Source organism: Marmota marmota, unplaced genomic scaffold, assembly GCF_001458135.2.
Source record: "Marmota marmota marmota unplaced genomic scaffold, marMar, whole genome shotgun sequence".
Lineage (NCBI taxonomy): Eukaryota > Metazoa > Chordata > Mammalia > Rodentia > Sciuridae > Marmota > Marmota marmota.
The window spans coordinates 24,684,040-24,696,137 of NW_026000082.1; the positions used below are offsets into that span (position 1 = coordinate 24,684,040).

At 48.0% G+C, this 12,098-nt stretch overlaps 1 protein-coding gene across 1 annotated transcript; it reads left to right on the forward strand.

Moving 5' to 3' along the window:
* Positions 1 to 747: 747 nt before the first annotated feature.
* Positions 748 to 11,579, forward strand: Heyl (hes related family bHLH transcription factor with YRPW motif like; the record flags this gene model as incomplete). Its single annotated transcript, XM_015484731.2, has 3 exons — positions 748 to 915; positions 2,117 to 2,198; positions 5,517 to 11,579. Coding segments are annotated over 3 exons (924 nt in total), but the record flags the coding sequence as incomplete, so codon positions are not given.
* Between the last annotated feature and the right edge of the window lie 519 nt (positions 11,580 to 12,098).

Consider the following 12,098-nt stretch of genomic DNA (forward strand, 5'->3'; position numbering starts at 1 on the left):
ATTATTATTATTATTATTTTTTTGGTACTGGGAATTGAACCAAGGGCCACTTAACCTCTGAGCCACATCCCCAGCCCTTTTTATATTTTATTTTGAGACAGGGTCTTGCTCAGGGTTCTGCTGAGCCTCCTGAGCCACTGGGATTAAAGACGGGCACCACCACGCCTGGCCTGCTACCAGGATTGTGAGGGAGGAGATAGTGTGAATGAGCCCTTTACAGTTGGAGAGAACAATACCTAGGGCTCTTCAGACTGCCTCTGACCCAGCAACTGAAGGGGTAACCCTGGCCCAACAGGGGCCCCCAGGGCCAGCTTCAATGTTGTGGCTGGTGTTCCCATTTTGTTGGTGTCCTGCAGTACCAGTGCCTGAACAATTTGCATATCACTCTTACAGACTAAAGTAAGAGATCTGAGCTGCACTGTATTGCTCTGTGACCTTAAGCAAATTATAGTTCCTCTATGGGCCTTGGTTTCCTTCTCCATAAAGCAAGAATAGTTTTACTTCTGCCAGATGCCTCAGCACATGCCTGTAATCCCAACTACTCAGTAGACTGAGGTAATAGGAACTCAAGTTCAAGGTCAACCTGATCAATGTATTAAGACCCTGTCTCAAAATAAAAATCCTTTAAAGGACTGGGGTTGTAGATCAGTGGTTGAGCACTTGCTTGGCATGTGACAGACCCTGGGTTCAATTCCCAGCACTGGAAAAAAAAAAAAAAAGGTAAAACATTAACTTGCTCACAACAATATTGTGAGAAAAGATATAAATCAGCATTCATCAAGGTACATTGGAAACCATGACAAGTGCCTACATCTTGTCATTGCTTTTCAGATCATAGAGAAACGGCGTCGAGATCGCATAAACAGCAGCCTTTCTGAATTGCGGCGCTTAGTCCCCACTGCCTTTGAGAAACAGGTATGTGACATTGTCGATTGTGCCACTGGAAATACTGGGTGGATGGCAGATAGGGTTTGTTTCCCATGGTATCTCTTATTGAAGGGTAGCAGCTGCCTGAGGTGCTGTGATCATGTCTGAATATCTGTCACCAGCTAGGGGACAAAGGGAATGCAAATTCATGCTTGGTGAGGTGCCTCAGGTATTGTGGCTTTACGTCCATTTGAATGGAATCCTAAAAATGATCCTGAAGGGTAACAATTGTTCTGCCCATTGCACAAGTAAGGAAATTGAAGCAGAGAAAGAAGTAACTTGGACTAGATCACCCAGATAGCAAGGAGCAGAGTAGAGTCAGAGCACAGGACTATGTGACTGTCTCCTGACATTTCCAGAGCTGTTTGAAAGTGGAGCAGGCTGCTCAGGGAGTGAGTGCCGTATCATGAACATGTTGCGGTGGGGGGACTACAGCGAGGAGTCAGGCAGTTGAAGCAACAGCTTCAAAGATTCTTCCCCTAGGCTCAAAGGCACCTGTCACAGGTCGTCTGCCTTCCTTCAGTCATTCCACATATGTTCACTGAAACCTTCACAGGACCAGCCATGAACTAGACCTGGTGTCTGCCCTCAGGTGTCGTGTAGAGTGTCTGACCCTGAGGTTTCTCTGAGAGGCCAGGTGGTCTGTGAACTTAGAAGACATTTCCCAAGAAAGAACAAGGGAAGAGCAAGTGCTCTGGAACTAAGATGATGAGCTAGGGCTTGAGCACGCTGAGGCTGATCTTGTATTCCCAGGAGCACTGCTCTGGGAGGCAGGTGGGGATGTCTGAGTGGCATTCTGGTGAGGGATGAATCCACAGAGGTGGATGAGATCCTGGAGGAGAGCAGGCAGAGCTGGAAGAGAAGTAGGCCAGTGCCCACTGGGGGAAGCACCCATTTAAGGGACAGGCAGAGCAAGAGGCAAAGTGAAAGGAGAAAGCAGAAGTGGTGTTGCTGCAGTCCAGGGAGAAGAGGTTTCAGAAAGGAAGCTGAGTGGTGCTGCAGACAGGAAGACTGAGGTGAGAAATAAAGAGCATCTGTGAGATTTGGAGATCTTGGCCAAAGCAGGATCCTGAATGCGAGTGGTGGGAAAACCAGGAAGAGTTGAGAAAATCAAGACATGATAATGGGCAGAGGAGGAGAGCGACAGAAGTCAGCTGGAGCCGCATCTCCCTGCCTTCTGTACCTACAGGGTTCTTCCAAGCTGGAGAAAGCTGAGGTCTTGCAGATGACGGTGGATCACTTGAAAATGCTCCATGCCACTGGTGGGACAGGTACCAATGCTCTTCTCTTTTGGGAATCATTTGCACGACAAATATTTTCAGGCTGGGCCATGGGGATATGTGATGAGCCAAGTAGACATGGTGTCTGCCCCCCTGGAGCTCACGGTCTCCAGAGGGGCTAAAGCAAACCCAGTTGAATATTCACCAAATTTGTCTCTTAGCATCTTCTTCCCCACTTCCAGTGTCTCTGTTTTTCCCAACCCTTTCCTCAACTCAGCTCTTTCCAGTCTTAGACCTTGGAGGATCTGTCTTCTGTGTAAAAAACTATTCCCCTGTGGTAAGTGGAACAAACTTACCCCCAGGGCCTCACTAAGGAGTAGCCTCAGGGAGTTAATTCTCACTGGGGTCTCACTCTGTGGCCCTCCTAAATCCTGGGAGAGACCTGCCTGAAATTCTTAGCCACAGGAGATTCATTGGTGTCACTTCCTGTAGGTCTAGACTTCTGGCCTGCTGTTATGTCCTGGGCAGTGTTGTGGGGATACTCCCTGATCACAGCAGGTGTCAGGATTGTAGTAGAACATAAATGTCACTCATTTGGTTATTCTAAACTAGTCCACCACAATAAAATCATGGAATTGTGGCGTTAAAAAGGCTTGCAGACAAAAAGAAATATGTCCCGAAGTTTCTCTGTTTGGTGTTTTTATATTTGGGAAACTTGAAAAACATTGGCCACAAAGACTTAAGTCCCAAAGGTAACCTGCTACCCTGGAAGAGGACAGGGACAGTGGCTGCTGCTGCTTCTTCTTTTATTTATATTTATTTATTCGTTTTTTTTTTTTTTTTTTTTTTTGGAAGCTGGGAAGCCGACCCTGCAGTCCCAGATGTCTGAGCTGCGGTGCAACCCAGGCGGACGACCCCACGTGGGTGTTGTACACAAGTCTGAGGAGCCAGGGAAGTAGCCCTNCTTGCTTCTTCTTTTATTTATTATTTATTTATTCGTTTATTTTTTTTTTTTTTTTTTGTGTGTGTGTGTGTGTGTAGTACAGGGGATTGAACCCAGGGTTTCTCTGCCATTGAGCCACATCCCCATTCCTTTTTATTTTACTTTGAGACAGGGTCTCTCTAAGTTGCTGAGGCTGGCCTCACACTTGTGAATCTCCTGCCCCGGTCTCCCAAGTTGCTGGGATTATAAGCATGTGCCACTGCACCAGCCAACAGTTGCATTTTAAGTAGCCCAACCTGGAGCTTCCCACACCTGGGATTCCTGGGCCACCTTGCTGAGATTCTGGGGCAGTAGATCTGGAGTGGAGTTTAGGGATTTGCAAGTTTAACAAGCCTGCCCAGTAAACCTAATGCAGGTGATCCTTGCTTTTGAGAATTTCTGTTAAAGGAATGCATTGCTAACAGTGGAGATTTCTGTTACTAAGTTTTCATAGGGGAGATATTTCAAATTACAACTCCTGTTATCCTGGTTTTTTTTTTAAAAAAAAGTTGTGACTAATATGTGGGCAGCATTCAATGGCTTTCAAAATGCTTTTGCTTTTTCTTTTCACGAAAACCAGGAGAGTGGGATTGTCCTCACTACTTTCTGGCTCAGGAATAATGGGAAGACAGGGAATTGTGGTTTAGAGAAAACACAGGCTTTGGATTTGAATCCTGGCTCTTCTACTTACTAGCTTTATGACCTCATATAAATGATTTAACCTCTCTCTTCCTCAGTTTCCTCATCTCCAAAATGGAGATAACAATAGAGCTTATGAGGATTATATTAAATAATACAATGAAGTACTTAGTAAGAATTCAGCGGATATTAATTTTAAAAGAGCAACAAACACATCAAGGTGAAGCCAGGTGTGGTGACACACACCTGTAATCCCAGCTACTTGGGAGGCTGAGGCAGGTGGATCACAAGTTTGAGACCAGCCTGGGCAATTTAGTGAGATCCTGTCTCACTAAAAATTTTTAAAAGGGGTAGGGTTGTAGCTCACTGGTAAAGCACTTCTCTAGCATGTGCAAGAAGACCCTGGGTTCAATCTCCAGTGCTGCAGATACAAAACAAAACACTCAGGTAAAGGGATTTGTGAGTTACATAGCTAAATATCCAGCAGAGCCAGGTCTTATATGAAAGTTGGCTTCATACCAAACACAGTCTTCCTGCCAAGCCGTCCCTCTGGAGGAGCCTAAACCATGAACTAGGGCCCAGATATTTGCTGCCAGTCATGAGGACAGTACCGGCCAGAGCTGTTCTGTCTTTGCCCATAAGTGGTGGAGAGAGTGGCAGGTGTGAAGAGACAATGAGGGTTTGAATGCCTGCAGGGACAGTCCACCTGGTTGACCCTCATTGACATCAGGCCAAAGAGAGGGCCCCTGGCCTGCTGCAGCTACTGAGGGTCAGGATCAGATCTTGAGTGCTGGACCACCTTTTAAGCTGGGGGGACAAACAAATGCAGCATGAGATATAGGTGATAGCAAACTTTTTGTTTATGGAACATTTTCTGTGAACCATTTCACTTCACTTTCAAGAACAATTGTCTGCCCACTTAGAGCTAAGGAGATTGAGGCCAGGAGAGATGAGACTTGCCCAGTCAGGCAGCCAGCTAGCTAAGTAGTGGAGTCTGGATCTGAACCCAGCTAGCCTGGCTTCCAAAGACTTCATGCTTCACTGCTACACTCTGTTGCCTCCTCCAAGGGGCCGCCAAGCTCTAATGGCTGCTGTCACCTCCTCCCTCCCCTCCCTGAATCTACCCCCATTAGCAGACAGGTTATTGTATACCTGTACAGGCACGGTCTTTTCACATCTGGTCAGCATCTACTTAATTAAGTGAACTTGGTCACAGAGTTTCTTTTTTGCATTACTTATGAATTGTGATGAAAGCAATCTATTTAATAATGTTGCATAGTTTACTTAATTCTTTTGATCCTCACAACTCACCATCCCAAGTAAAGGTTTTTTTGTTTTGTGTGTGTGTGTGAGTGTGGTGGGGAGAGAATACCAGGGATTGAACTCAGGGGCACTCAACCACTGAGTCACATCCCCAGCTAAGTAGTATTTTGTATTTTATTTAGAGACAGGGTCTCTCACTGAGTTGCTTAGCAGCTTGTTTTTTGCTGAGGCTGGCTTTGAACTCGAGATCCTCCTGCCCCAGCCTCCTGAGCCACTGGGATTACAGGCATGCACCACTGCACCCGACTCCAAGTAGAGATTTTTATTCCCACTTTACCAACGGGGAGATGGGGGCTCAGAGAGGTGAGAGAACATGCCCAAGGTCACCCAGGGAGTGAATGGAAGGGGCATGTTCAGAACACCATCTGACCCTGGGTTGCCTGTCCCCCCACCCCAGCATGCCCTCATGGTGCCTCACTTTTCAGGATTCTTTGATGCCCGAGCCCTGGCAGTTGACTTCAGGAGCATTGGTTTTCGCGAGTGCCTCACTGAGGTCATCAGGTACCTGGGGGTCCTGGAAGGGCCCAGCAGCCGAGCAGACCCTGTCCGGATTCGCCTTCTCTCCCACCTCAACAGCTACGCGGCTGAGATGGAGCCTTCGCCCACGCCTGCTGGCCCCCTGGCTTTCCCTGCTTGGCCCTGGTCTTTCTTCCATAGTTGTCCAGGGCTGCCAGCCCTGAGCAACCAGCTCACCATCCTGGGAAGTGTGCCTGGCCCTGTCCTCCCCAGCACCTCCTCTCCTGCTTACCCCATCCCAGCCCTCCGAACCGCACCCATTCGCAGGGCCACTGGTACCATCCTGCCTGCCCGGAGGAATTTATTGCCCAGTCGAGGGGCATCTTCCACCCAGAGGGCCCGCCCCCCAGAGAGGCCAGCTGCCCCTCTTCCCATGGCCTCCAGCAGCAGGGCTGCCAGGAGCAGCCACACCGTTCCCCTCCTGCAGTCCTCCTCCCCAAGATCCCCTGGTGCTGTGGGCTCCGCAGCTTATGTGGCTGTGCCAGTCTCCAGTCCATCTCCCACAGGGCCAGCTGGGAGGCCTGCAGGTGCTGTGCTCTACCACTCCTGGGTCTCTGAAATCACTGAAATTGGAGCTTTCTGAGCTTACTCCCCCACCCCCAGGCTCCCAGGATCACAAGAAAGGTTCTTATTTCAGAAGCTCTAAAAACGATGCAGCCTCTTCTGCTTTGCTTCCCGGATGGGCTTCTATGTGAAAGCACCTTCCTCACCCACCAGAAGCTCTCTCCTCCTCACCGCTCAGCCCAGCCTGTCCACTCGGCTCCCATGGACCCCTTCTGATCTCAGAGGCTCCGTCCCGTTTCTCACCTGCACAGATGAGTCATAGTGCCTCATGAGCCCCTAAGAGCTGTGCCCAGCCCCCTCTCCTGCCCAGTATTCATGAACCATGGGTCTGGGGTGGAAGCTTGAACCATGAAGCTTGCCATGGTCCAAGGCTGGCTGCCTCTATGGAGAGGTCAGACCCTAGTCAGGAACAGTGACTGGCTGTAGCCATCCTAGACCAAGGAACTGGAACATACTGTCTGTCTCATTTCCTGGAGATGGTAACTGAGCAGAGGCCATTAAGAGGTCTCTTGGGCACCCTGTCTGCCCCTGCCTACCCCATCACCGTGAACCACAGGACAAACCCATTCTCTATTACAACCAAGCCTGGATGACGGAAGCCCAGCAGGTCCTGTTCTACTTCCCTCCAGCTGCAGACACCCACTGTCCTTGAGACTAAGAGTTCCCTGCTCACATCTGGCTCAAAAAGCCAGGCCAGGGGGCTTCTGAGCAGTGGCAAAGCTCTGTGACAGGGTGTCCTCACTGCCAGGCAGGAGTCAGGATTGAGGAATAGAGAACCCAGCTCCTGGGTGTGTGGTCTTTCCCCATGGGGACACAGTGTGGAGGGACCACGTGATGGCACCCAGAGAGGCATCCTCTTGGGATTCAGCACCAGACGTCTGAGCCGCCTGGTTTGCATCCGGCTCAGAGAGCCCAGACTGCTGCCACAGCCAAGGGCTGTCAGACTGAACAAAAATAACAGTGAGGAGGGGCAGAAGGAAGAACACTCAGAGGCATCTGGGCCCTTCAAGGTCACGCAGGGGGTCAAGGGCCTGAGAGCCTGTTCACCCAGATTCCACACAGCTGGCTCTGCTCAGAGGCAGCTCCCATTCCCCAGCTCTGCCTTGGGCCATTTTCCTCTAACAGAAGGAATAAATGGCCCAGCGACCCTTCCCAGAGGAATAGCAGACTGAACCTGCTTTCAGGATTGCCATATCAGTTGATAAAGTGCAGAAACACTTCTGAACTTGTTGGTAAACAACTGCTTCCCACGAGTGCCTCCCAGTGCCCCCCACCACCTGGCATTTCCCCAGGACCTCCATGATCTGGTTAATGCCTGACAGACCCAAGGCTGTGGGGTCCTGGAGCTGGCAATTCACTGGTGTGCATGTCATACTGGTTATTAAATATTTTGATGTCCCCTGCACCCTGGGGTAAGATTCTCTCACCCCCAGCCTTTGATGGAACCACCTTCCCCAGAGGCTGCATTGAGCAGGCTCCATCAATAGAGTTTTCAGAAACCATGGAGGCAAAGGGCCCTTTCAGAGCAGTGGGGCAGAGATCAATTTGAGTAACCAGAAAGCTCTTTTGAAAAGAGAAATTCCTCAAGGAGGGAGAAAGAGGTAAGTACTTCTTTTACTGCTAAGCAGAGCTAGTTTGATGAGGTTGCTGTCCTGTGGCAACCTCTGAGAAGTGCTTCAGCCAGGAGAGGTGACATTGCAGAGAGCGGGCCACTGGCAGGGGATGTGCCAGAGGAAGATGGATAGAGAGAAGGCAGGTCAGATCCACAGGCTCCCAAAAGTGGGGAGAGGGGAACAGAGAGGGTGACAGAGGCAAAGACCAGACTTCGATTTCTCACAAGGGGCAAACTCAGGATGGGAAGAACTCTCCAGCTCCTCCCTCAACACTTCCCTACTTCTCCATCTCCCCCTCCTTGCTCTCCTGCTGCTCCCAGGATGCTAGGACCATCTTTAGCATCCAACCCAGCATTCACTGCTACCTGGGCTGTGGGAAACACATTTCCATGTTGCAGGTACCCAGCTCTAAACAGTGCATCACCACCACAGAAATGAAGTGGAAATGGCCTGGCGCTTTGAGCATCTTGGGCCTTAACTTCATTCTCCTCAGGAGATTGTGGGAAAGTGGTTGTGTGTTCCCATGGCTGGGGAGTGGGATCCTTTTTTTTTTTCCCTATTCCCAAGCTTTCCAGGTGCCCCAACTCCCCCCTCACCCTGCCCCACTGTGGGGGTGTTGTAGACAGCCAATAGAGTTTTTGAGTTTTTTGAGAAAACTCCAATAGACTCTTAAATGTCTCTGGAGTCTGTCCACTTATATCTGGACCTGTTGCCACCACCCTGGCATGGCCACATCACCTCTCCCCCAGATCACTGTCCCAGTCCACAAGGTCTCTTCCCTTACCTCTTACCTTGTCTGACAGTTCTCAACAGCAACCAGAGAGAATCTGAATACGCAGATCACATTGTATTACCCCTGGTCCAAACTCTCTTCTGTTACCCTGTTATATATTTTTTTCTTGGGTGGGGGTACTGGTCATTGAACCCAGGGTACTCTACTACTGAGCTATATCCCTAGCCTGTATTGTTTTTTTTTTTTTATTTTTATTTTGAGGCAGGGTCTTGCTGAGTTGCTGAGACTGGCTACGTCTGGCTGTTACATGGTTATTCTAAAGATAAAATCCAAACTCTTTCTCTCTTGGTCTGGTCCCAACCCCACTTCCAGCCTCATTTTTCTTTAGTCCCAAACTTGCTCCTGGATTCTGGCCCCAACCTGCCTTCATTTCCTCGACATAGCAATCTCACTCCCATTTCCAGGACTTTGTGTATGCTGTTCTCTTTTTCGCAGAATGCTCTTCCCTACCCTTTGCAGGGCCAAGTTCTTCAGACCCTTGACTTCAATATCACCTCCTCAGAGAGGCCTTCCCTGACTACTGGACTTGAATAGTTAATTAACTATTGTTTACCTTTATGTGGAGATGTATAATCACATACCTTGTTAGTTAACTGTTGCCTCCACTGGAATGTAAGCTTCATGACACCAGGGACTGCATGGTCTGCTCTCCACTCTGTACCCAAGACCCAGACCTATGCCTGCCTTATTGGTGGTGCCCATGAATCTTTGTTGAATAAATGAATTAAGGAGGTGCAAAGCCTGTTCTCATGCTGTGGATGGTACAGGCTGCCCTAGGGGTAACCCCCATCACTGGCTAACTTTGGGGACAGGCAGGAGACAAAGGAAGAGCCAGGGCCAAGGGACTGGAAGTCATGGCAAAATGGTCAGGAGGCCCTTGCCAGAAGCGTGCATGAGCATGTCCACTCTGGAGTATATGCTGTTAGGCAGGCTGTCTCTGCCAGCAGGTATTGTTCTCCACTCTTGGCTTGACTCCTCGCTGGAGTTGGCTCCCAACAAATCCAACAAACATTCATGGAGGTCTGCTCCATGCCAACCAGGCCTGGCGGAGCCAAAGGTGACAGGGACACTGTTGCTCTCGGGTGTGGGGAATAGTGTATTCTCAGGTGTGAGTTGGTGAGGTGGGAGTGGAGAGGCCCATGGAGTAGGCTGAGAGCTACAGAGTGGCGGTATGTGCCTCTGCCTAGAGAGGTCACGGGGAAGGGGCACAAGGAAGCCTTCCCAGAGGAGCAGGAAGGGAAGCTTCCCATCAGCAGAGTGACCCCTTAGGTGGAAAGTCAGAGAGGCTCATACAGGGGAGGGAGCTGTAGAGCGGCTCTAGGTTGAATGCAGATCCTCAGGGGCAAGCTTGGGCACTGAAGCCTGACTTCCTTATTAGACCTTTATTAATGAGTTGTAGCCTTGGGCAAATTCCTTAACCTCCTTGAACTTCAACTTTCTCATCTGTAAAACAGGGATGATGGACTAATGGCTACTGTTAGTTGAATGGTAACTTTAATTTTTTTTTCATTTGTTTTAATTAGTTACACATGACATTACAATGATTTTGACTTATCATACATTTGAATCAGATGGGATATAATTTCTCATTTTTCTGAGTGTACAGGTTGCAGAATTACATTGGTCATGCAGTCACGTAAAAGGTAACTTTATACTAGACACTGTTCCCAGTGCTTTTTTTTTTTTAGATTGTCCCCATTTTGAGCAGGGAAGTGCTGGGAAGTGTTATTAGCCAATTTAAGTTGTTATGTTGTATATCGTGTGTATGTATGGATATGTAACAACAAATCACAACAGTGTGTACAAATATAATGCACCAATAAAAAATGTGGGGAAAATAAAATATCCCCATTTTACAGGTGAGAAAACTGAGCTACGGCATGGTGCCTGTGGTTAGGTGTGAATGGAATGAGACAACACATGTAAAGTCCTCCGTGTAGTGCCTGGGTCGTGCAACAATCAATCTATATCATTAATATCTTTAATGAAAGGATGTTGTGTCCAAATTGTAAACATCCTCAAGTGTTCTGCTGAGTCAGGGAGCAACAGGAGGCACAGAATGTTTTTCCAGGTGTCTGTCAAGATTGGATTTTAAGAAACTTGAGCTCGGTGTGGTAGGACACATCTGTAATCCCACAGAGGCTGAGGCAGGAGGACCACAGTTCAAATCCATCCTGAGCAACTTAGTGAGACCCTGCCTCAAAATTAAAAAAAAAAAAAAATTTAAGAGTTGAAATATAGGGGCTGGCGTACGTAGTAGCTCAGCGGTAGAGTGCCCTCCTAGCACGTTCGACGCCCTAGGTTCCATCCTCAGCACCACATAAAAATGAATAGCTTAATAAAATAAAGGTATTGTGTCCATCAACAACTAAAAAAAATAAGCAAATATTAAAAAAAAAACGAGTTGGAATGTAGCTCAGTGGTGAAGCGCTTGCCTAGTGCACATAAGGCACTGGGTTCAATCCACAGTACTAAAATAAAAGTCAGAATTTCTTTTCTAGTTAAGGTGGATTTCCATTCGTTAGGTGAACTGGATTCTGGCTTATGATCCCGAAAAAGGCTTTCTGAGGATCAAAGCAAAAAACAGATTTCCACCAGGGCATCTCTGTCTTCCTAGTCCCTGGCTCATAGTAGATACTTAAGAAATGTTATGTATTGTTAGGGTTTGAATATGGCTGGTCTCCACAAAGGTTGTGATTAAAGGCTTGGTCAGCAGGGAGCTGCTGTTGGGAGGTGCACCCTTAAGAGGTGGGGTTTAGTAGGAAGTCCCAAGGTCACTGGAGGTGTGCCTTCAGAGGGGATTGTGGGACAACAGTCTCTCTCTCAGCAGTGAGAGGTGTGACCCCCTGCTCTATTCAAGCTCCTGCCATGGTTCGTCATCATCCACGCCCTTACCAGAGGCCAGCCAGCTCAGTGTGCCTCCCTCCCTGCCTCCCCATGCTTCCTGATCTTGGACCTTGAGCATCCAAAACTGTGAGCCTAATAAAACCTCTTTCTCATGAGTAGCCTGTGTCAGATATTTAAATTTTAGTGACACAAGACTGACTAATATATGTGTGTTGAAGTCTTTAGTATCTTTTAATTTATTTAGGAAATATTAAATATTTATGGCTTTGTGGAAAACTCAGAATATTAACTTCCTTTTCCAAGAGGAAAAATCAGGACCAAATGTAAGTTGATCACATTAACGACAGTAAACATTTTTGAGTCCTTGATCTACGTCCCCTCATAGAATCCTTACATAGCCTTGTAAGTACTATTATCCTTTTACACAAGAGGAAACAGACTCAATCTGTTATTAAAAGTATCCAAAGTGCACAAAACTAATAAACATTTAACCAAAATTCAAACTTGGGCCTGTCCAATTTGGTCTTAACCAATATAGTGCACTGCTTCCTTCTGAGGCTGCCCCTTGGATGACAGTCCAGTGATTCTCTGTGGCAGGTCATCAAGGTCTAGTGGAGAAGACCATTGTGCTAACTTGGGAAGCTTTCATGTCTGCCACACTCTTCTCCTCTGTG